General features: G+C 39.2%; 1 protein-coding gene across 4 annotated transcripts in view; it reads left to right on the top strand.

Annotated features, from left to right (window-relative positions):
• The window catches only part of parga (poly (ADP-ribose) glycohydrolase a), a 152,907-nt gene that overhangs the window by 28,211 nt on the left and 98,766 nt on the right, over positions 1-25,930 (top strand). For 3 of the 4 annotated variants that reach the window (XM_080215867.1, XM_080215864.1, XM_080215868.1), the window contains exon 7: positions 1,256-1,330. The exons of the other annotated variant lie outside the window; for it this stretch is intronic. In XM_080215867.1, coding sequence (XP_080071993.1) covers positions 1,256-1,330 — 75 coding nt within the window. The remainder of the gene's footprint in view (positions 1-1,255; positions 1,331-25,930) is intronic. 4 annotated transcript variants of the gene reach the window in all.

The raw sequence follows: 25,930 nt of genomic DNA on the forward strand, positions 1-25,930 counted from the left end.
GAAAACGCTGGAAAACCTCAGCAGGTCTGGCAGCACCTGTAAGGAGAGAAAAGAGCTGATGTTTCAAGCCCAGATGACCTTTTGTCAAAGCTAAAAGGCACAGAGAGTGGGAAATATTTACACTGTGGAGTGACTGAATGAAAGATGAGTCATAACCACAGAAAGAAGGGGAAAGACTGCTAATGGCTGTCCATAGAGAGGATAGAAGCTGTGAATGACCAAATGGCAGTGAAGCTGAAATCGGAGGGTAAACTGTGAGAGATGAAGGGGGGTGTGTGTATGTGTGTGGCGCGGTGGAGGGGGGTGGTGGTGGGGTGAACAGGGAATGAGTGGGAGAGAGGGTAAAGTTGAGAAAAGGGAAGGGGGATAAAGTAGGGGGAAGAAAAATGAAGAAAAACAATAAAGAAATAAAAGGTAGAGAAAAGTTAAAAATGAAATGAAATAATACAAAGGGGTTGAGGTGGGGTAGAACTAATCAAAGTTGTTGATGGACTGTTGTCTATAGTGGGTGTCATAAATTCAGCTACTGCCCACATCCATTACAGCAAGACGCTGATCATGATTTTCTTTATTTTTTTTCATTGCCCAAGCTGGCGATTTTGAGGGTAACTTGTGCTCCTCCTGCCTCTTTGACTGAGATCAGTAGAGGTCAAGGAATAAAGCTGGGATTATCCCTAATATTCATAGCTTTGTAATAAATCTTGAGAGTAAGTGGGAATTTTAAAAAGAACTAAAACCAAGTAAGCTTTAAGTGTCACTGTGACTTAAAGAAAAATGGAAGAAAATTATTTTCGTGGTGTTCCACAGTGCTTGAGACAGGTCATGGGAGTGCATGTGGTCAACTTGCATTTAGTTGCAATCAAGAGCTTCAAGCTATAACTTTTAAAAAAAAATAAAAACTTTGGAGTTTCTGTATTTTTCTTCTGTATTTGCTTTTTTTATTCAGAGTTGCTCCTAATTTTTCTGGAATATGCTGGTGGCTTCAGACCATTGTACTTTAGGGCTCAATCATTTTCAGCTGTTACTGCTTTGCTGGCCTATCATCCACTGAACTGCTCAAACTTGCTGCGTTTTATAAGTTCAGCCCATGAAGCCATGACCAGCCCATGAGCCTGCACTGTTCCTGGCTAGTCCCACAAAACTGTAGTAAGGCATTTAATGGCATTGGTGGCATTTATCACCAACAAGTTAGAGAATGGATTCTTTAAATGAAACAGGTAAAATAACCATCACTTGAAAATTGTTTTCTTTTAAGGACGCAATACTGAAGTATAATGCAGGATATGCTAAGAAATGGGACTTTACTATCCTGAAAAACCTATGTACTGAGGTAAGAATGTGAATCTATACTCTGCAGTTTGGAAATCAATCTTGCACGTTTATAAGTGGCAATATTGGACCAGTATAACATTGAACTACGAAAATCACGTAAAATCATACTTTTGCTTTGTTTTAAAGTAATTCCAATGATATTCTTTAGTATCTGGTGATAACATTTGTTAAACATAACTAGAGTACTTTATTTTTATCGAGTATATTAGTAATTTCAATTGCTGCATTGGTTTTTGGCAAAGAGTACAAATCCTATTCAGACTCTGCACAATGTTTTTATTTTCTTTTTAAAAATTAGCAGTAAACCTTCAGGAATTCAGTATTTTTGGAAATTGTATTTCAAGGCTCCTCAGTCAATATGGTTGGGTGGTAGTGAATTCCCGGTGGAAGTGGTGGTAGGGAAGAAACAGGAATGAGATAACCTGCCCTGTGACATCTCTGCTTGCATTTTAAGAGATCAGCTACAGACTGTGCGCAGTTTCGAATGCCACCAGCCTCTAATCAGGAAGATGAAGGGGATTATTTTAGCAAACTAATGTTCCTTAAGCATGAGGTCTTTTCTCTCCTTAAAGCTTTTCCTAAGAGTATATATTGGATGCAGCCAGAAGAAATTGTGAAACATTGATCTTTCACACAGTTGAATCTTCTATCTGAATTTATAAAGGAGCAGTATGTCAAGGACAAAGATAGTAAGATGTGAAGATGCCAGCGTTGGACTGGGATAGGCACAGTAAGAAGTCTCACATAACTATATGTGAGTTGTACTCTAAAAGTCCAACAGGTTTATTTAGTAGCACAAGCTTTCGGAGCATTGCGCCTTCGTCAGTGACTCATCTGATGAAGGGGCCACGCACCAAAAGCTTGTGATACCAAATAAACCTGTTTGACTTTAACCTGGTATTGTAAAACTTCTTATTGAATAGCTAAGCCTGAGAATGTCATAAAATTTACTTAGTTCAAATGATACATTTTTTTGAAGCACAATGCTCACTTTGTTGAATTACGTTATTCACATTATTGGATAATCCAAATATTTTTTAGTGCAGGAGAACTTTGATTTATCAGTAGACCTTGCATTGGTTTGGAATTTTAAATGCCATTCGTGAAAGGTGTGAATTAAATTTTGTTGTATTCAGCTTTGTTCCTCCAAGTCACCTTATATTTTTAAACCAAATCCTGTCCAAACACAAACACAGTTATATTTTGAATTTCAGATAGTTCACCAATGTAGCTCGGACAAAGATACCTTATGGGTTCTGTGTGGTTAAAAGGGAGAAATACTTGAAGTTCTAAACAAACGTATTTTCTGATTTTGTCTCTCTTGTGTATCCTATTATCTGTTGGTGGAGATCGAATGCGGTTCCAGGCCTTTTATGCCTGTCACTTTTGCGCCTTGCAACTTGACTGTTCTTTTCACTTTGCATTCCTCTCATTTGTCACGTCCTTCTTGCTATCACTGCATTGTGGACGTGAATCACAGTAGTTTGTAATATGTGCAGTTTGTGGCTATCCTTGAGGTAATTAAATGCAGACTTGGCAATGCAACTAATGGATTTCTGTAAGTTCTGTGTTTGAGCAAATGTAATATTGCCCCCTTATTGGCATATTATTTCTGTGAACTCTACACTGAATGCAGTTGCTAATCACTTTTGATGATACAACAAAATTAATCCAAGATTAGTTACTTTCCCATCATTTCACATCTATCAAGCTGTATTGTACTTGTACAGAAATTCAATGCAGGAAGAGGTCAGACAACAGAAGGTGCACAAACCCCAGAGAGTGGGATCTCTACTGACTGTCATTAAAGTTGTCAAGACCCCCATAAAATGCAGATGGTCCATTAACATTTTAGAATTTCACTATGCAAATTTCACATGCTGCTTTAATTTCCTCTGTGTATTTTTAAAAAAAACTTTCTAGATCCTTTAGTAGGTATTTGCATTTTTGATGGAAGATTCTTCAGTTTCAGAGACACTTGACTACAGTTTTACATGAATGTGGCTGCACGTTATCAGGAAAGTGTCTGTCTGAAATTTAAAATGATCAGTCAGTTACGTGGTTCAAAGTAATACCTCCCATATAATTATTTAGTACACCTGCGATTTCTTTGGTTTTATCGTATTTAGACTGAAGGATAAGATTGCTGACTTCTTTTTGCAGGTACGTGATATATTTTGTGTTTTTAAAAAAAAGCTGTAAATGCCTGAAATCAGAAAATTCTTCAGATATGCAGTAAGTTCATAATCTGTTTCAGTGTCTGCCCTTCAGAATGGAAAGCTGAACATTAAGCAGCCAATGAGTCATGACAAGAGTATGCTATAAAATTGCATAGAAGTTGAAACACAAACAGATCAATCGGCCCAACTGGCCTATGCTAATGTTTATGCATTGCACAAATTTCCTCCTATCCTCTTCGTCACTATCTCCTTTAGTTGGCCCTCTATTATATTTTTCTTCAATGCTTGTCTAACTTTAAATGCATCTATTATGTTAAATCCATTTGAAGTGTGAAACTAGATGCTAATAATTTTCTTGATAGATTTATTTACAGAGTGCGGCATTATAAATGTCAGCTTTCTCCTTGCTACCCTGGTGTCTCAGCAGTTTCTCTTTATAAATGCTCTGGCTACTCGAACAATTTTCTTCGTCTGTGTATCTTAACATAATTAATGCATCAACAAGATATTAATTTTATTCATTTGTGGGATTTGGACATCACTGGCTAGGCCAGAACTTATTGCCCATCCCAGATTGCCCTTGAAAAGGTGGTGGTGGTGGGCTGCCTTCCTGAACCAATGCAGTCTATGTGGCGGAGCTGCACACACAGTGCTGAAGGGGAGGAAGTCCTAGGATTTTGACCCAGCAACAGTATAAGAATGGCAATATATTTCCAAGTCAGGCTGGTGAGTGATTACTCCCAGTTGCCTGTCAACTTTTTCATTAAAATTGAAAACATTTTTTAAGTATTAAAAGAGGAGGGGGAGATATAAATGTTAGCAATTTTAATGCCAGTGTTAGGCATCTTTTTGAAAACTAGATGCTCTTAAAATTACAGCAGCACATTGCTTTCATCACTGACTTCAATGTATATCTCAGCACACTTCACTACCTTTAAGTAAAAATGACGATGGCTCTTAGTATGCATTCGCCAGATGTTCTAATACCAGACTTCACATTATCCATAATATTTTTAACCTTTGTCAGAATGAGGAAATGGTACACAGGGAGGAAACAAATGATTTTCTCCAAATTTGTGTGCTTAATATTGATAGATACAAAGTGATGTTGAAGCTTTACGTCAGCATGTAAGCCCATCCCTTTGTGAGATACCAGTACTCTGTTTTCTAGCTCTCAGTTGTACCAGAATGCTAAATTACAATGTACAAGCCTTCAATTTAAATTTGCTGTAATTATTATATACCACAGTGAGGAGGTTAATAAGTCAATAATGGGGATAGATGCACCCATATTATCAGAAGGCATTTTGAAATATTACTGAAAAATATTTGAATACGAAGTAATAGATTGCTGTTAGATTTGCCTTCCGGGTGTATTGAAAGATATTAATGTTATTTTCGTCAAAGTCGTCATTCCAGGACTGCATCCCTCCTCAGCCACTTCGATAATGTTGGTTATTTGGAAGAGGGTGGCACAGTGGTTAGTACTGCTGCCTCAGCTCCAAGAACCTGGGTTCGATTCCCATCTTGGGTCACTGTATGTGCAGAGTTTGCACATTCTCTCTGTGAATGCGTGAGTTTCCCCTGGGTGGTCTGGTTTCCTCCCTTGGTCCAAAAATGTGCGGATTGGGTGGATTGGCCATGCTGAATGTCACGGGATGTGTAGGTTAGAGGGATTAGTGGGGTAAATTGTTGGGTTGTGGGGATAGGGCCTGGAATAGGATTGTTGTCAGTGCAGCCTCAATGGGCTGAATAGCCTCCTGCACTGCAGGGTTTCTATGACTCTATGAGTCATCTAAAATCTGTTCCAGTTTTCTTTCATTTGTGAGTGAATACAGACTACCAGCCCTGTATTAGCTGGGGATGCTGTTTTACTCAACTTTGTGATGTGTTTTTTTTTGTTGAATAGCTTTAGGTTCCCCCTCAGGCTGAAGAAAATAGTTGTTAAAGTTCATGCTTTTAGTTTTGAATACTGCTTCCCTTTCAGCTTTTGAAGCTGGCTGTCCATGAGTAAATTGTGTCTCAGGAACAAAGAGTGTCTCCTTAAGTAAAAGCAGAAAGTGCTGAAAATGCTTCGCTAGTCAGGCAGCATCATGGGGAAAGAAGCAGCATTCTGGGTGCTGAGTTTTCATCAGATTGTGCATCTTGAGATGTACAGCCCAGGGTTAGAAATTACTCTATTTTGCAGCAAATATTTGGAATGAAATGTGAATAATTTTCAGTGACGTCTATCAATTAAAACACACAAATCGGCTGAGAAGACTTTAAAATTGCTTTCAAGTATTTCATTTAAATATACTAAGTTCAAGAAAGAAAGAAAAAATCCTTGAATTTATATAACATTGTTCAGAACTTCAGAATGCCTCAAAGAGCTTTGCAGCCAATGAAGCACTTTTGAAATCTCTCAATCTTTACAGTGCAGAAGGCGACCATCCAGCTCATCGAGTCTGCACTGGCTCGCTGAAACAGCACTCCACCTAGTCCCACTCCCCAACCTTAGCCATGAGAGGAACTGGCATTTACATCAAGGCAGCATTTGTCCAAGTGTGAAATTAAGGAGCCCCAGCAAAATTGAAGTCAATGGAAATCTGGCAGAAAACTCTCTACCAGTTGGGGTCATGCCTAGCACAATGGGAAGATGGCTGTTGAAGGCTAGTCAACACTTTTTCACCAACACTGTAAGAGAAAGATGTAACTGTAACAAATGGATTGGTGAGGATAAGATAAAACGATGTTTTTTTTCTCTTGTTTGTTCATTCTCCATTTGCTAAGCCAAGCTTGAAGCTGTGCCCTTCAAGACTCAACTAGCTGTCAGGAGTGGTACTGCCAAACCAATTGTGGCAATGGACTTTGAAGAAGCCTTGTCCTCAGTGTTTCTTCTAAGTGGTGCTCAGCGTGGAGAAGTATTGAACTGAGGGAGGATGGAATGTGGTAATCAGCAGGAGCCTTCGTTATCTATATTGACCTCATGCCTTGAACTTTTGAGTCCAGAATCAATGTTGACGAGTCTCTGGGCCACCCCCTTCCAACTATGCACCACCGTGTCACCAGTAGGTGTCTCAGACATTAGCTGAAAGGTGTAATTCTGCCACTCTATGGCTTTTTCTTGACTGGCCTGTGGGACAACTCGTTCAGTTTTGACACTATTCCCCAGATGTTAGTGAGGAGAGCTTTGTAGGATTGACTGGGCTGGTTGTGCCTTTGCTGTGTCTAAATCTGATGCTGAGCTTGATGCCAAGAGCTCAATACTCATTTACTTTAATTGTTTTATGTCCTGGCAAACTGCTTGCCTCCTTGAATTCCTATATAGTGAGGGTGATTTATATTAAACATATTATTTACAGTTGACGACATCGGATGAAAATAAATTAAGTTGCTGGAAATAATTGCCACATCTCCATTCTTAAAAAAATTATATTTCAAAATGTTTTCAATGCATAAACATTTATAATGAGAATTGCTAAGAAAGTTCCTTAAAGATCAAACCTCTTGATGTCCTATAAATGTTAATGTCAGTGTGGGATGATTTAACTACATTGCTTTATGTATGGAAAATACATAGACCAGTCTTACTTGGTCAGCATTTTTGAATTTATTAAAACTGAATAGTGAGAACCTTTCTAAATTTACAAATATGTAAATACAAAACCGAGACAATGTTCATTGCTGTTCTGATGTGGTTTGTTGACGCTGAACCGTAATCGTGGAATTCCTAGAAGGAAGCCATTCAGCCCATCAAGTCTGCACTGACCACAATCCCACCCAGGCCCTATTCCCATAACAACGCGTATTTGCCCTCCTAATCCCCCTAACACTAAGGGACAATTTAGCATGGCCAGTCAACCTAACACACACATCTTTGGACTGCGGGAGGAAACTGGAGCACCCAGAGAAAACCCATGCGGACACTGGAAGAATGTGCAAACTCTACACAGACAGTGACCCGAGGCCGGAATGGAACCCAGGTCCCTGGTGCTTGAGGCAGCAGTGCTAACCGCTATGCTGCCCACATTATGTTGCATGATTTCTTTTATCTATGTCAGCCGTAAAGTAATGTTTGTACGATGAAAGAAATGGCATAAGCTGAAAGCGAGCTTATAATGTTGATCCTTCTGAGAGGTCTGCCAATCGGTAAGTATAAATTTTATGTTCTTTCAAGATCTTAGTGACTGACAGCTAATTAGGCAAGGTGCCGACGTGGAGCATGAAATGAACAGCTGTTACTGAGGTACTGCATTGAAAAGTGTGATGGATATCTCGCAAAATAAATGCCAGTGAGAAATTTTAAATGCTGCTAGTTTAACAATAAAACTGGAGTGGTTTAATGCAGACATTATAAGAGACCCAGTAATGTATTTGAATCAGTCATTTTCTTCAACTGGTGATTTTTTTTTTGTAAGCAAGATGTACACTCGTACAAAAAGCTGAAGCCAATACATTTAGCAATGTGATAGTGACTGGGGATGTGATTGCTCAGGTAGAACAAAGAGTTCTCGTGGAGCAATCAAACTCCCTGTCGAGGCAGTTGCTTGCTCATATTATTACAAGCCAGCAATCTGGAACTTTGGCATTTAAAAGAAAATCTACACTTGAGTAGAAACCTGGAAAAGGTAAGTCCATTTCAGTTTTTATGAATCAGTGACCAGTTTCTACTCGTTTTCTTTTGACTTTATTTTTGTCTCATTTTTGCACAGTTACTTTTTTCAGCTTTTTAAAGTCAAGTTAAAGTTTATTTATTAGTTGCAGCTCAGGCTATATTAACACTACTATGAAGTTACTGTGAAATTTCCCCAGTTGCCACCTTCTGGCACCTGTTCGGGCCAATGCACCTAACCAGCACGTTTTTCAGGGGAAACCGGAGCACCTGGACGAAACCCACGCAGACCCAGTGAGAATGTGCACACACACAGTGACCCAGGCCGGGAATCGAACCTGGGTCCCTAGAGCAGTGAGACAGCACTGCTAACCAGCGTGCCGTCCCGTTGGTTTGTAGCTTTTGCAGTAGTTTGTAGTCTTGTTAAGGTTGTAGGATGGGCACATCTGCAGAGGTTGGAATTATGTTCATGATAACTATGGATTTACTCAATATGGCTGTGATGTGAGATGTTTCCTTATGTAAAACGATTAAACATTTATTTGCCTCACGGAGGCTTACAGACTGAGTGAGAAGTGTAAATATAAAAAGTTGTGCCAGAGTTTGTGGGTCACGTGTTGTTTTTCGAGTTAGACAAGAAACAAGCATATTTTACAGATGTAGCAGTAAAAGGCCCTCAATTCAACGAAAGATATTCCAGATAAACCTAACGAACACATCCAGTAATGCACTTCAAGCACCAACTTGCAACATGCTAATTTATTTAGCAGGTAGTTTATACCTGCTGCCATCGATAACTATTTAAATTATTTAGTGCATGCGTAAAAGTAGTGAAATATTGTTATTTTTGTGCCTGAGTTGAATTAATATAAATGAGTGTAAAATTGCATCTGTGGTCATACATCATCTACAGATTTTCTGACCTGATTGGAGTTTAAAAGCTGGAATAGCTATGTCTCAAACAATACTATTGTGTTCAATGCATGTGATCCCCAAAGCTCACATTTTTCCACAATTTTTCGCTTATCTTGTGTCTGGTCATGAGGGAATGTAGTTCAAGATGAGTGTTCGTTTTGTGATGTGCAAATCTCAAGGTATGAACATGTTTACCATCTTCCAAAAACTAGCTTGCATGAAGTGGGGAAGGTTTTTGTAATACCCAACCTGTTAAAATATAGGCAGTACCTAGATGATGCTGTCAGCAGTTGGGGTAGATTCTGTGGCTTTAAGATGTCAGTCGAGCCTCCCTGTGCATTTATTGGTATTCTTTGGGATTAAAATGTTTCACACATTTGATCTCAAAATCTGACTAGAGTGTTGTGCCCGCTAGTGGAGCAAAGAGTGATAGTGCTTTGAAACTGCATCGATGTAGCCAAATATCAGCATGCTTCACTGTAAGTTAGCATTTGTTTCAAATGCTAACTTGAAAATGTGTGCAATGATGTTGGCGTGGGGAGAGGGATGGTGGCAGGGGTGCACTGAAAATGGAAGGCAGAAGGGAGGTTTCTCAATGCGAGCTGTATTCTGTCTGAATGAAAGGAGTGGCTGAAAACCATTAATCAATCTGGGGTAGCAAGTGAGCTAGCATTTTCCAAGAAAACACTTCTGAAGTTATTATGCCTGGAAATCAAAACCCAAATTTATAAATAAATGTATTCTGGCAAAACAGAAAACATGAAATAGTAAAGTTGCAACTTTTAAGTTATAATGTAAGTGAGGGTGAGGAAGACCATTTGATTGTCCAACGAAGTCTGCAGTCTAAAATGGCACAGCCATTGCCGCCTTCTAAAAACAATTTCTGTCTTTTACATTTACTATATTTAGATGTATGCTATTTCATTCTTTGCATGAAGAAAGGCTTGCTGCCATTGCTCCTAAAATTGCCGTTCGTTCCTTTTGAGCCTGTGACCGTCTCATTCTGCCAGTGTTTAAGTTGAAATGATGTTTTGGATTGGGCTTCACTACACCCTGTCGCTCTCTATGTAGGACTTTTAAAGTCACTTTTTGACACTGACTTCTAAACTTGGATTTTTTTTAAAATTAAAATAACATTAAGAAAGAACAGTTCAACTATAAATTAACGCGAATTCAATGTTTTTAAAATATTTTGAATTGTTTATTTCTCTTATCCACCTCCCCTTCATTTTCCCGCTGTTACACCGCTTCGTGAAGGCCCAAAGAACTGTGCAAGTAACATAAGCTTTAAATTCAGTCAGTGAGTGCAGAATGGATCATCATTAATTTAGCTTCTCGCTATTCATTACGAGGGGGGTCAATAACTGGAAAATTCAGCTTTCACTGTGTATTGTGTACTTGGCTAGTACTGATTTTCAGTCTCTGATCCCTGGAGAAGGGCCCCCACTTGATCCTAAATGCCATGCTATCACTTTCTGAAATAAAAGCAGGGAAGTGCTGGCATTAGTCAGCAGATCTGGCAGCACCTTTAGAGAGAGAGAGAGAGAGAGAGAGAGACAGTAAATATTTAAAGTCTGTGATCTTTCACCAGAACTTTCTCATATCAGCTGTGAAAAAGTTTTTTTCTTTAAGGACCAGCATGTTGGATGGACCTCCAGGAAGATGCAAAAGTGCACACGAGAAACATTTTGAAGCACTTTCCGTTTAGCTGTTTGGTAGTGATGCAATTTAAATATTGCTGAGAAAAAAAAATGCTATCAAAGCTTTTTGCCTTTTGTTTAATTCAAAAAGTGTGAGCACCAAAAAGTTTAAAGTTTATTTATTAGTGTCACAAGTAAGGCTTAATACTGCAATGAAGTTACTGTGAAAATCCCCTAGTCGTCACAGTCAGGCACCTGTTCTGGTCAATGCACCTAACCAGAATCAAACATTCTCTCTGGCAATGTTTTGACCAGTCAGAGTTGACTTGCCAACCAATCAGCACTCTTTCCTCATACAGTATAAATTGTTGCTCCCTTTTAATTTTGGTATCCTTGCATCTGTCCTGACAAGTACAAGACAAAAAGCTTCAGTGGCATTGTGTCTTCTTTACAGTGTTACACTTTACATTTATTTCAAATGGGGAACGGAGAATTCTTCATGTGATGGGTATGAGCAATGAGTAAACTTTTCCTTCAAACCTTCATGATTGCATTAGATGTTTTTTATTGTCAATTTAGTGAACTTGCTGTATGCATATAGGTCTTGTTGGATGATAAACTATCTTAAAACGGATTCAAAGTTGTTTGCAGTTTGACTCACAAGCTTTAAGCCTTTGTTCTTACATTTGTAGAATCCAATTCAAACAAGCAATCTGAATAATAAAAGCCTGGAATATTTGGGATTTATTGGCTGATTGGATTGTTTGCATTGTAATTCAAAGTAGCGTTCATATCTGCCAACAGATGGCACTGTTAAATCATTTTGCATATTGTTGCCTTTAAAACGTAAGAGGGTGCATTTATATATGATCCTTCATTCCTCAGGATGTCTCATAGCCCTTCAGTGCCAATTAATTGCTTTTGAAGTGTAGCCACGGATCTTAGTAACTAACCTTTACATAATGATCAATTTCATTTGACAATGCATATGGATGATGTTTCAGACATCTCCCCGTGGTTGCGTGGGTTTCCTCCGGGTACTCCGGTTTCCTCCCACATCCCAAAGATGTGCTTTTAGGCTGATTGATTGGGTACTAAATTGTCCCTATATTGGACCTCCCTGATCCTCGCACATTAGGCGTAGACTAAAATCATGAATAGGTCACTGAGACAGTGGGACGGCGGCGCGGGCTCGTTGGGCCTAAGGGCCTGTTTCCCGTGCTGTGTTGTTCTTTGTCTTTTGTACATAAACGTGCATCAAAATATTTATAAATAATTGGCATAAAGTCTAAAATTTACTAAATTGTGATCAGTCTATTTCCCACATAATTAAGGTATTTCTGGCACTCTTGGCTCAGTCAGAGTATTGACACTTTCGAACCCCTTACCAGGAACTTAGAGGACAAACTCAGCTGACACACTCTTGTGCAATCCAAGAGTTTAAGAATTTAAGAATCAAATCAGAACCTGGCTGCTTTTTCATGTGATGATTTACAGTCTTGTTGCAATATTTGAAAAAGGGAATTGAGCTTTTTGGCCATTTGTCCCTTGACTAACATTACCAAAATTGAATAAATTTCTTTTTGCCTTATTGCTGAATGGGGAGTTATTTATAATGGCTATGCAGTTAGTACACAAGTTAGTATTTTGATTCGATTTATTATTGTCACGTGTATACAGTGAAAAATATTGTTTATTTGTGCCCTATGCAGACAAAGCACATCATTCATGGAGAAGGAAACAAGAGAGTGCAGAACGTAGAGTTACAGTCATAACTAGGATGTAGAGAAAGATCAACTTAGTGCGAGGCAAGTCTGGCAGCAGGAGGGAAGAAGCTGTTCTTGAATCGGTTAATATGTGACCTCAGACTTTTCTTTCTTTTTCCTGACGGAAGAAGGCGGAAGAGAGAATACCCATGGTACATGGGGTCCTTAATTATGCTGGCCTCTTTGCTGAGGCATTGGAAAGTGTAGACAGAACCAATGGTTGGGAGCTGGTTTGCGTGATGGATTGGGCTACATCCACAACTTTTGTAGTTTCTTGCGGTCTTGGGCAGAGCAGGAGCCCTACTAAATTCTAGTAATAGTTATTTGTGAAGTATTTTAAGATATTTTGATGTTATAGGATGCTTCTTCATACTGTGATGCTATAATAATTGTTTTTTGTTTTAATACACTTTGTTTTGACATGCGCTAAACTGCTTTTGATTCTGACTTGGATTTGTCATTTGGCAGTACTGGAATGAACATTCTTCTTATCTAAAACCTACTTGGACTGTACCTGATTTTTTTGTACAGTAAAGAGAACTTCAAGCTAATTAAATCAGTAGGAAGTAATAGCTTAAAACCCTGCCTTATCAATGGAAATTGAATAATGGATTTCCACGAATGGTTTATTAACTTTTGAGTCATCATGCATTGACTAAAATGATAGAGGAAGTGCATTGTGCTTAAAGTCTGCTTTAAAAAAATTACACTGTTTGAGCTACCCATGTATATCCTAATTTTAACAGCAGTAATCCTGTATTCATTTACTAGCAACAATCAATGTGTTATTTTAGCTCTGAAGCCAACACAACTAGAAAGACTGTCCTGTCAATTTATTTTTGTAAATTGCCTCTTAACATTGTGATCTTAGCCAGCATTGAGTAAACAAACATTGATGTAGCTAGGCAGCTGCTAGTTGGGGCTTTGCAAAAGAAAACTCTCAAAAATAACCTCAGTTGCTTCCGTTTGTATACTTGATGATGGTTCTCAAAGCGAAAGGAGCTCAGTTCCTTGACAAACTCCTTAGACTTTGATTTAAAATAAACATGGAATTTTGACCAAGCTCTTGTTCCTTGACCCTCTCTTTTAAAAAAAAGCACAAACGTAAGAATTCGAAGAAGTGTGACCCTGAGCCCGCTTGGGCCCAAGAAACAGAAGCCACCCTGCACCAGCTGATATGTGAAGTATAATATGGAAGCCTCGCTTTGTCACTGCTTAACTGCATGGGGTAACACAGTCAAGTCACAATGGTCAACTAGAACATAGACACAAGTGGATACTGAAGTTGATTGCTTTTCGGATTGAGACATTGCAATGTTGTAAAATCCACTGTATGGACACGAGAACTGGACCCTAAGTAAGGCTGGTGAGAAGAGGATTACAGCTTTTGAAATGTGGTTCTGGCAAAGGATCCTTGGAATCAGCTGGACAGAGTGAACAATCAATGCCATTTGTCTGCAGGAAAATAGGGAGTCCCAGCATCTCATGGAATTTTAGCTGAAGTGAAGAAATGGAAGTTGAGTGCGACCACTGGAAAAGGCAGAGAAGGGCATTATAGTGCTGGTGTCAACTGGAGGTGAAACATCAGGAAAGAACAGTGGCACAGTGGTTAGCACTGTTACTTCACAGCAACAGAGACCTGGATTCGATTCCCGGCTTGGGTTACAGTGTGGAGTTTGCACTTCCCCTCCGTGTCTGCGTGGGTTTCCTCTGGGTGCTCTGCTTTCCTTCCACAGTCTGAAAGATGTGTTGGTTAGGTGCATTGGCCATGCTCTTTTCTCTATGTGTATCTGAACAGGAGTGTAGTGACTAGGGGAATTTCACAGTAACTTCATTGCAGTGTAAATGTAAGCCTTACTTGTGACTAATAAATAAACTTTAAGGTTAGAAAAGGACTGGATGGTTGGCCAACATCTGAAACTGGACAGATAGAGGAATGATATCTGCATGTATGAGTATTTCAATGAGTGATAAAATTATAGAATCATTCGTTCATGCTTGGGCTATTTTCTCCAGAAAAGAGAAGCCTGAAGTGTGCCCTGCTAAAAGATTCAAGATAATGAACATATTTGAGACGATAAATGTGGGGAGGAAATTCTCATGTATGGGGGAGATGATAACTGCAGATTGTAAGCATGCTAGCACTAATAAATTCAATAGGAAATACAAGAGAACCTGTCTTACCTAGGGTGGTTAGAATGTGCAACTTGCGACTTGTGGAGCAGTTGGAGTGAATAGAATATTCAAGGGGAAGCTAGAGAAACAAATGAGGAAAAAAGGAAGAGGCAAATAGATGATGAAGAATGGGTATGAGGACAGGAGCAACGTGGCTTCTTATGCTGTAAGTATCTTATAATTCAGGCAGTAAACATATTTGAATTCTTATGTATTGTTTGTTGCTTTGAATAATAGATCTGAGTTCATTAATTAAAATAATTAACAGCACAGTGAAGTTTTGGGCTCAATACGAAGTCTCTCAACACCAGGTTAAAGTCCAACAGGTTTATTTAGTATTATGAGCTTTCCTTCATCAGGTGATCTTTTGGGCTGTTACAGGTATTTTTCCAACCTTGATTTTGAACTGTAGAATGCTTTGGCATTTGCCATCATCATTGTCCTTCAGTTGGATGATGGTGGAGAAGAAGTATGTACCAGGTGACTGTTGTGTTATTTTGGTAGTGATTTTATTTCCATTACCTACAACATATAGGAGGCATCTGTGCAGGGGTTCAAGGCATGTTTGGATGTTGGAGCTGTGTGAGAATCAATCACTGCAGTATGACTGAATTTCTGAATGCCTGAGTGTTTCCCATCAGTTTCAGTTCATGCTTATATAATTATAGACCAATACAAGGATGCATTTCAGTAACCCCACACAGTGTTTTTGATCACTGCTTTAACATTAATAAAATCACCGCCTGAACAAGTATGTGCCTTGCTTCTTTGTCACTGGCACCTGTGCGACCTGGCAAGTCATAGTCCAGTTTGTCAATTGCATATTGTGTTGCACAGATATTGGTATGGCAACAGCAACTGCAGTGTAACTACAAGAAGAGGCATGTTATTCCATTTCATCAAGTGGATTATTTCATAATTTGGTTGGAAGGCTTATTCAGTTATTCTGTCAGTTTTTTTATTTAACAGTTTTAACGTGACAATGTTTAGCTGCAATTATTTGGTCGGGGCTGCTACAGTTACAGAAGGCAATTGCTGGTGCTTAGAACAAGCTCACATCTTTTTCTTCTCATTGTGGTCAGTGACTTGAAGTTAACCTATTCTAATTAAACTCCTATTTTGTTAATTATAGACTGAATGAAAGAATGATCACAGTGTTAGAATATCATAGAATGACACAATGCCATTCGACCCAATTAAGTCTGTTCTATTCACAGCCTATGCTTTATCATGATCTGTGCTTAACACATTTATTTTTATGACAACTGATTCTGCACAATTGCTCCCTAATTTCTTCTCTTCATTTCCTCCCATTAAAGTTAGTTGAAATAATCTTAATATTTAGTCATTCTTTCATTCGATCATCTTCGCTTCTAATTGATTGAATTACATCAGCATCATCCTTTTAACCCTTGTTCTGAATTAACTGATGATGATCAGCTCATTATTCTTAATGTTGTATGGCACAGCCTTTTCAGCTTACATTGAGATTATTTATGTAATTTTCCAACCAGAATGGAAGGAGTGCATAGTTTCTCGAGCCCCACTACTCCACAGGTTGCACCACTAGTTTAAAAATTTACGTCACTCACCAAAATGGCCAGTTATCTACTTTTGCCACCGGTACACCCAGGATAAAAGAGACTTCAATCAGGCTTCTTTCAATAAACTCAATGATCTATTACAAAGCAAAATTTACAATTTGCAAGAACTGGTGCACAGACAAACAGAGTCTCTGCAGAGATCAACTTGCAGGATAGACTTTATAAACCAAAGGAAAAATTTCAATAGTTTTGACACTGTGAAACTGGTTCCAGTAGATTCTGGAGGTTCTCACCAACAGAACTTTGGTGTGGAGGAGAATTTAGAACTGGATTAATTCTTCTTATCTCAGCTTTGCTGGTTTCTAAGTATAAGCAAGTTATACTTAACCTGCAGGTTGATAACCATAGATGGGATCAGATTTTCCAGCCACGCTTGCCTCAAAGCCAGAAAATACCTCCTGAGGTCAACGGAGCTTTAGTTTGTGTCTCACCCACTATGAATCCCGTGAATGGCAGGGCTTGAAGATTCCACTGATGTAATTTCAGCCAAGACTGGGTGAGAATGAGTTAGGGCAATCTTCCTTCCTTTGATTTAATTTATTATTGTCACATGTATAGTATACAGTGAAAAGTATTGTTTCTTGCGTGCTATACAGACAAAGCATACTGTTCATAGATAAGGAAAGGAGAGAGTGGAGAAAGAGATGTAGAGAAAGATCAGCTTAGTGCGAAGTAGGTCCATTCAAAAGTCTGATGGCAGCATCAGAAAAGCTACTTTTGAGGTGGTTGGTACGTGACCTCCGAAAGAAGATGGGAGAGAGTATGTCCGGGATACGTGGGGTCTCTAATTATGCTGGCTGCTTTTTCAAGGCAGTGGGAAGTGTAGACAGTGTCATTGGATGGGAGATTGGTTTGAGTGATGGACTGGGCTTCGTTCATGGCCCTTTGTGATTTCTTGGCTTATTTCTCATAACTGAGTTCAAAAACAATAGGTTGAAAACTTGAAGCCTGTCGCATGATTTCCAGTAATCAATAACGCCTTTGCCTTCAATTTTTTTCGCAATAATTAAAATAATTACTGTTCAAGCAAACAAACAGCTGAAGCTTCCCCCTTTTAAGGGCCTTGCTGATGAGGTAGCTGAACATGTGATTTCTTAGACTGTCAACAAGCAAGTCTTTTCTATCTCCATGAGGCTCTCTTCATAATTTGAGATACTAGTTTTATAATTGCACTGCTATTCTTCTCTGAATCGTCTTTATGTTGAAGTTTCAAAATGTTTCAGCGATGCAAATGTATCCTCACCGATGATCAAGTCACTATGACAATAACTTGTAATTCATAGTCAAATACTCCCTTGGTGCGTGCACTAAAAGAAATGTGATTCACTCCTACTAACATTGAGGCAACATTTAACCAAATGCAGCATTAAGGAGCCCCAGTAAAGCAGAGGTCAGTGACCCAATTCACCCATACCTGATGCGTAGGAAGATGGCATTCCAAAAGCAAAATACTGCAGATGCAAGAAATCTGATATAAAGAAAGAACTAGAAATAGTCAACTGGTCTGGCTGCATATGTGGAAGGGAAAACAGAGTTAACATTTTGGGTCAGTAACTTTGCTTCAGAGCTATTATAAGATACATTATCACAAGTTACTTATTACAGCTTGTAACATTAATGTACTTCTAAGAATTTTTTTTTTAAATCTTGTTCTCTGCAGCTCTCCCAGCCTCAGCTTGGGTCATTGTTGCCAAGTTATCTGTAGATGTCCTTTTATTTCTACTTTAATGGGGTTTGTTTATTTTTACCTTTTGGGATCTTTTATGACCCCGCATTGTTAGGAGGAATGTCATATGTTTTGGACTGTTCTTTTTCCTTCCTAGTGAATTTAAGGTTTCATTTTCTGTTGTTAGTTTTAGAAGGGGCATCAAGCTGGGAAAAAGTGTTCCTCTCTCTCTCTCCCTGGTTTTGGAAATTCTGTTGATTAGCTGAAAGCAAGGCTTCTTCCCTTCCTGCAATAGAAAATCTGCTATTGGTGACTTGGAGTCTCTCCCTGTTTAGAGAAACTGTTCTGACTTCAAACTGTTCTGGGTATATCCAGAGGGCTGCTAGCAGTTACAAGGCTGAGAAGTCACCAAAGGAGATCTAGTATCATGTAAGCATTCATCTTTACTGTGTTAAACCTGTGGAGTGGGTTTTTGCCTATGGGAAGTTTTTGTTTCACTGGAGCATTTTAGATATATTTGTTGAGGGTTACACATTATCGTGGATGTTTTGTTTTTGTTTGTAATTGGTGAAAGTTATTGCTAATTTGCTTTCCATACATATTAAATATATTCTTAAATAAACTTTGTTTGATAAGAGCTCCCTGGTGGGTCATTTGAATCATACCTGAAGTGAAACATATGCTTAACCCTCGCACATTTCAAAGTGCAAAACTTGTGATCCTGGCAGGCTTCTTAAAACACTTTGGAGTTTCTGACCTGAGTTATAACACAGCCCTTAAACTTCATTACAGGACTTTCACAGATAAGCATATTTGTCATTTCCAGCTGCTCCATTAGGAGCCTTTCATAAGTGGGGAGTGGGGGCTGTTTGGAAGTGGGGCTGTTTGCAGACTTTGTTTGTCTATACTATTCATTTCCATTCGAAGGTGCTCTAATATCGCAGCAGTCCAAAATAACCTACAGTTATGTTTAGATAGCAGAGAATTTGCACTGACAAGGGGTAGGTAACATTCACAAAATGTAAGTGCCAAGCAAATACCATCTCCAGCAAGAAAATGGCTAATCATCTATTCCTGACTTGCAACAGCACGTCACCTCTGAAACCATCCCATCAACATTATTCATGGGGTTGCTTTTGCCCAGAATGTCAGCATCATGTCTACATCTTCAGAGAAGAGGCTGGATGGGGACTTTGTAATTAGTGATTCATCTCATGACTCCTCATAACCTCTCTACCATCTAGAAGACTCAAGTCAGCATGTGCCAGAATACTCATCACTTGCTTGAATGGGCACAGCCACATTAGTATGGAGGCTCAACATAGAGGAAAGCAATTCCCCTGATAGATATCACTACCACTGAACTAATATCTACCCCTCCACTGAGATTGAGCCGAGGCTGCAATATGAATGATTCAAAGTATGCACTGAAACAACTCACTAGCTATGCTTCAACACCACCAGTTAGCCCCATGACTTCTACCATTGAAATGGGAAAGAAATGGCATCATGTGGGAGTATTATCATTGCAGATTTTCCTCCAAATCCCACAACAGTTGGTTTGGTCATTCCTTCAAATCTTAGGTTTTGTTCCGTGTGCATAAGCTTGCATTTAATTAAGATAAAATCTATCCATTACTTCTGAGCTCATTCACTTAATCATTCCCAATCCTTTTGAATAAATCAATTCCTTTGCATTTGTCATCAGGCTATATAGCTCTACTTCCCCAGCAAATGTTTTCATGTAACAATCCATTATATTACAGAACACTGTGAAAAGCCCGATACCTGGGACAGACCCCTGAGGGCTTTGCCTTGCCACTAATCCTAACCAATATGTTTCCTCTTTCACATTAGCGGCCACATATTATGAAAAGCTGTTTGACACCATTGAACTGGAATTTAAAGTGGATGGAGAATACTTAATACAGACAATGATTACGCAGAACCTAGTGTGAATGTTGAGAGAATGGTATCTTCAAATTTCGTTTATGTGGCTTTGAAATTTTAAGTTAAAATTTCTGAAAATCTGAAGTTGCATTAGGGAAAAAAAAATTGTGTTTCTTTCTTGTTGCCATAAGTTAATATTTCATATATATTTATATATATAAAAAATAAAGATTAGACCGTTCTAATGGAAGGTCACAAATCTGAAATATTAACTGCTTTTCTCTCTCTCCACAGATCTTGCCAGATCTGCTGAGTATCTACGTAATTTTCTGTTGTTGTTTTAGATTTCCAGCATCTGCAGTATTGTACTTTTGCATTAATATTTAATTATATTTCACGAGTTTTCGTTGGATTTGGAAAGAAAAGTTCACAAGCAGAAAATGTCAAGCATGTTTGGGATGAGGATGGCAGTGTTTTAATGGGATGATATAATGTCATGTCATGTTTTTACCATTATATTTTGTGAAATGAAGTAACTGGTTGTGGTTTTGATGCAAATATTGGATCCTTTATGGCTTGTGTTTATAACTGCATAATTTGGTGCTATAATTAAATGTAGAAATCATGGCTGCACTTTTGTTCAGCTATCACTTTACAGTCTCTTCCAGTTTCTAATCAGAAAACATCAGCATAATTGAGGGGCAAGGTTGACAGTTGTGGACATCTCGCATCACATTAACGCAGTTGAGTTTGTTACTCACAACTAAATAAAACAGAGGAGAATGCAGTAAATTATTTCATGCTGGGTCTGTCAGGGTTGAGCCTAGAGGTAAAGAAGGTCTGAAGGGGGGGGTTGAGATTGACAGTCCATCTAAATGACAACTAGCTGTAATAAGAATTGCACTTCCTTGTTAACCATATTGCACCTGCTTTTGCCTTTAAAGATCTACTCATTAGTGAATAAAATCTCATTTGTGTTAGTAAACAAAGTGAATGTAAGTGATTGAAGGGACCAATCTCAATGTGCTGACCCTCTGCAGTGGAAACCATTTCCCCCAATTTGACCTTTAATGCATTGCAGCCAAGCTGAATTCTATTCAAAGTGACAACTAACAGGATATCTGATAAGAAAAAACTGTGCCACAATATAGATCTGGGCCCCCCCACCATCCTTTCAACCCTTCTCAAACTTTGTTCCTGTCCTCTCATGCACAACGTTTTACTTCAGCCCTGTTTTGGTCACAGCTCCCTCTCTAAACCTTTCCACTTCTCTGTCACTTGCTTCTCCTTTAAAACTCTCCCTAAGATTTTTATTTTTTTATTTATTATTGTCATGTATTAGAAAATAGTGAAAAGTATAGAAAGAGCAACAAAAAAAAATCTCATTAGGTATTGAGAGTGAGGCAGGAAGGTTTTGATTGCATTATCTTCCATGTACCTTGCATTTTTAATGTAGAGAAAGCTGCTTCAGAGACATGATGAAAAAACTTGGGAGAAGCCAAAGCTGGTAGCATTTAAGGGGTGACCAAAAGCATTTTTTGGAGGTGGATTTTGAGGTGGGCCTTAAAGTGAAAGGTGTTAAGTAGGAAATGAGGGAATTATGGTGCCTAATGCCTCAGACTTGAAGGCATGTTTCCAACAAAGAACAAAGGGAAACATTTATGAACAAAAGGTGAAGAGTCTGTGGAACAAAGAGCTTCTGCTTGGCAGCGGTGGCGGAGGAGGGGCTGTACTGCGGTGGGGGGAGCAGTACAGTCAAAGAAAAATTGAAATATAAAGTTGAAAACTTTTAAATTGAATTATTGGGCTGCAAAACATCAATGCTGGTCAGCAAAGATGAGGATGATGGGTGAGCAAAACTTGATGAGTGATCGAAAACCGGCAGTTTTGGATGAGCCGAATTGTTATGGTGGGTGGGTTACCGGAAGTTGGCCAGGAGAGAGAATGATCAATATAAAAGCAAAGTACTGCAGATGCTGGAAATCTGAAATAAAAACAAAATGCTGGATGATCTCAGCAGGCCTGGCAGCACTAGTGGAGAGAGAAAAACAGTTAACATTTCAAGTTTTAGAATAATTAAATCTGCAGGTAATAGAGGCCTGAATGTGGATTTCAATCATGATGTGGAGATGCCAGCGTTGGACTGGGGTGAACACAGTAAGAAGTCTCACAACACCAGGTTCAAGTCCCAACGGGTTTATTTGGTAGCAAATGCCACTAGTTTTTGGGACTCTGCCCCTTTGTCAGGTGAGTGGGGAGTTCTGGTCACAAACAGGGTATATAAAGGCACACACTCAGTTTATAGAATACTGATTGGAATGTGAGTCTTTACAGCTAATCAAGTCTTAAAGGTGCAGATAATGTGAGTGGAGACAGCATTAAGCATAGGTTAAAGAGATATGTATTGTTTCCAGACAGAACAGTAAGCGAGATGTTGCGAGCCGAGCCGAGGCAAGTCATGGGGGTTACAAATGGTGTGACATGAACCCAATTGAGTCCTGGTTGAGTCTCACGTGAGAACATAAATCTCGTGATAACACTATCCACCAGGTACACGGTACGTAGTCTTGCAACTCAGCCAACGTTGTCTACCTGATACACTGCAGGAAAAGATGTCCCAAGTCTTAGTACGCTGGGGAGACGATCAGACGCTACCACAACGGATGAATGAACACCGCTCGAGAATCACCAGGCAAGACTGTTCTCTTCCTGTTGGCAAACACTTCAGCGGTCATGGGCATTTGGCCTCTGGTCTTCAGGTAAGCTTTCTCCAAGATGGCCTTCACGACACACGACAGCGCAGAGTCGCTGAGCAGAGACTGATAGCCAAGTTCTGCACACAAGGATGGCCTCAACCGGGATCTTGGGTTCATGTCACACTATTTATAACCCCCATGACTTGCCTGGACTCGCAACATCTCACTTACTGAACTGTCTGGAGACAATACATTTCTCTTTAACCTATGCTTAATGCTATCTCCACTCACATAGTCTGCACCTTTAAGACTTGATTAGCTGTAAAGACTTGCATTCTAAGCAGTATTCTGTAAACTGAGTGTGTGCCTTTATATGCCCTGTTTGTGATCAGAACTCCCCACTCACCTGCCAAAGGGGCAGAGTCCTGAAAGCTAGTGGCGTTTGCTACCAAATAAACCTGTTGGACTTTAAACTAGTGTTGTGAGACTTCTTACTGTGTGGATTTCAGTGGCAGAGGAGTTGAGGTGAGATGAGGGGTAGGTGACCTTATGCAGTGAAATGCAATCAAAATGATATGGGTTTGGAGGCTCAGCTTGAAGCCTCAGACGGTGGTTTTGTGGTGAAATAAATACAATCTCATGTTAAGAGAGAAAGAATACATGTAAAATTTTTGTTTTGTTCAAGATTTTTTTTTCTTTTGTTACCAATGACATTTGTCATCCTAAATGTAGGAAACTTGAGCAAGCTCCAGCTGTGTGCTCTTAGTGACCTACAATCTCAAAATTTCCAGGCAGTGCATGCTGCAATGCAAGACACCACAGGCATTCAGTATCAAAGCTGACTCAGGCATGATGCAAGGAGCAGTATCCACTACTTTGTTTAAAAAGAGAACTTTCAGCAATAACAAGTATGTGTGGAAGTTGAAAAATAAAAAAGCTCAGTGGTAGATTCATTATTATTTTGAATTATGCCGGTTTCAAAAGCCAATGCGCACACAAAACAAAGAAAAGGTTAGCTTCAGTTGGCACAGTGGTTAGCACTGATCCGAACAGGCGCTGAAGTGTGGAGAGTAGGGGGGAATTTCGCAGTATCTTCTTTGCTGTGTTAATGTAAGCCTTCCTTGTGACTAATAAATAACTTTTTTCTTGTGGAAGAGATTCTATGACCAACTAATTTTACATCACACAACTTCCTTTTTTGTGTTTAAAGAAGTGTAACACTAATTTTCAGAATTCATGAATTCTGAGTTGTTTTGTACTTTAGTGTACATCCACAAATTACTGTAAAATTGAGCACAATTTGGGAAGTTGAGAAATTTTCTTGCTTGAAGGTGGCGGGGGTTGAACTCAGTGCCTGAAAGATTGGTAAAGGCAGAACACCTCATTGTATTTAAAATGCATTGGATATTCACTGGAAGTAGTGTAACTTCAAAGCCTACAAACAAAGGGCTCAAAAGTGAGGTTAGACTGAATAGCTCTTTTTCAGCTAAAACGGACACAGTGAGCCGAATGATTCCCCTCTGAGCTGCAAATTTCTGTTATTTGCTTTACCAAGGGAAATCCTGCCCTACTGATATACTGGGCCATTTAAACGTCCAAGAAATGGGGAATACATTTTACTGTAATATTCAGTCACAGTGCAACAATGGGGTAATATTTCCATTATGCAGTAGATATAGTGAAATTATAATAATGTACTATGATTTTGCTGCTTAGGTACACTGAAAAAACTTACTTTACAATCGCCTTAGGGCTTGTACGTACACATTCGAATACGCTCTACAGTGTGGCATTTGCTGAGCAAATCTTCAAACACAAAAGAAAGTTTCTGTGCCAGCTTATTTCCATCTCTTTTTAGTATGGTTAAAATCTACTAACGCAAGTGCCAGCCTTACTTCAGGTGAATATTTCTTCTGACAAATAATTACTTTTAATGAGCCTGCATGTGCCGTGCATAACCTCGTCAGAATTGTTAGGAACTCGCTGAATCATAAAATCCCTACAGGGCAGAAGGAGGCCATTTGGCCCATTGAACCTACGCTGACCACAATACCACCCAGGCCCTACCCTGTAACCCCACACATTTACCCTGCTAATCCCCTGACACTAAGGGGTAATTTAGTATGGCCAGTCAACCTAACCCAAACGTCTTTGGACTGTGGAAGGAAACCAGAGCACCCGGAGAAAACCTGTGCAGACATGGGGAGAATGTGCACAAGCCGCATAGGCAGTGACTTGGGGCTGGAATTGAACCTGGGTCCCTGGCGCTGTGAGGCAACAGTGCCAACCACTGTGCCACACCAAATGGCTTTCTGTTGGAAAAATAAATGTATAAGTTGAACTTCAAATGAATTCTTTATGCAAGCGCCTGTCAGCTAACTACTTATGATCAGTCAGTTCTTGAAAACAATAAGTGTATAAATGAGTAAATAGGATTTAATAGTTTCCTTTTTTTTCTCTCCTTTTGAGAAAAAGTGTTTAGTATTGGCCTCCATTTTGATGACATTGAAGTACAGAACAGCCTGAGGAGTTGTTAACAAAGAAATGCTGTCTCGTTAGTGATGTTTTTGGCTTTCAGTAGAGAGAGATGAATGACAACTTTTTTAAAATACGCTTGTCAGCTTTGCTTCTCAGCAAAAGGAACGAAGTATTTCAATTAAAACTCATATGTCAATTTGCAGTCCATGAGATGAACCAAGGGTCAAGGACTGATGGACAAGTTTTTTTTCAGCAGAGCTGCTTCTTTGGAATAACATTTACTTTGGCATTCTTGATTACAAATTTGACTTGAAATATGTAGAACTTAACAATTCAAAAGAGCTGCATTCATCCTATTGTCAGGGTCTGTCAAGGTAAATCAGCCATGTTGGTTTAATGGTCTGGACGAGTAAAATACTGTAAATCTGCACCTGTGTGTACACGTGGGTATTAAAACTGCCTTTTCACTTGATTACTGTTTCTTCCTTGTGATGTATGGAAATGTCTGTGGTCATGTGACAGCTCTGGGTTTATTTGATTTGATGTGTTGTTGAGGTTTGATTTAAACCTGCTAAGCCTGCTGCCTCAGCGCCTTCTCATCTAGTCCCGTCAGAGGTACTCATTCATTACCCGCACTAGAACAGTTTTATAGTGACAAGCAGTCATTAGTTATGACAGTATTTAGTCAAGCCTCTTTGTGGCAATATAAATGTTCACTTTACTAAATTGCTAGTCGAGGCTGTCTGCGCAGGAAGTTGCCATCCTCCAACTAAATCAAGCAATTTGCATTTCTCCTCTGCTTCCATTTAATCAACATACTGTGAGCTAGCCGTAATGAAATTACTAAGTGATTGATTGCTCTGACATATCCTAGCCAATATCTCTGTAAATCAATACTTGTGCAGGTCAGAGCCCTGAATATCTTTGTTTCAGATTTAATACATAGACGGCCACTTTCCTCATTCTTTTGGCAGTAATCCAAGTATTACCACTT

The sequence above is a fragment of the Carcharhinus amblyrhynchos genome, chromosome 31, assembly GCF_965287045.1.
Source record: "Carcharhinus amblyrhynchos chromosome 31, sCarAmb.v2.hapA, whole genome shotgun sequence".
Lineage (NCBI taxonomy): Eukaryota > Metazoa > Chordata > Chondrichthyes > Carcharhiniformes > Carcharhinidae > Carcharhinus > Carcharhinus amblyrhynchos.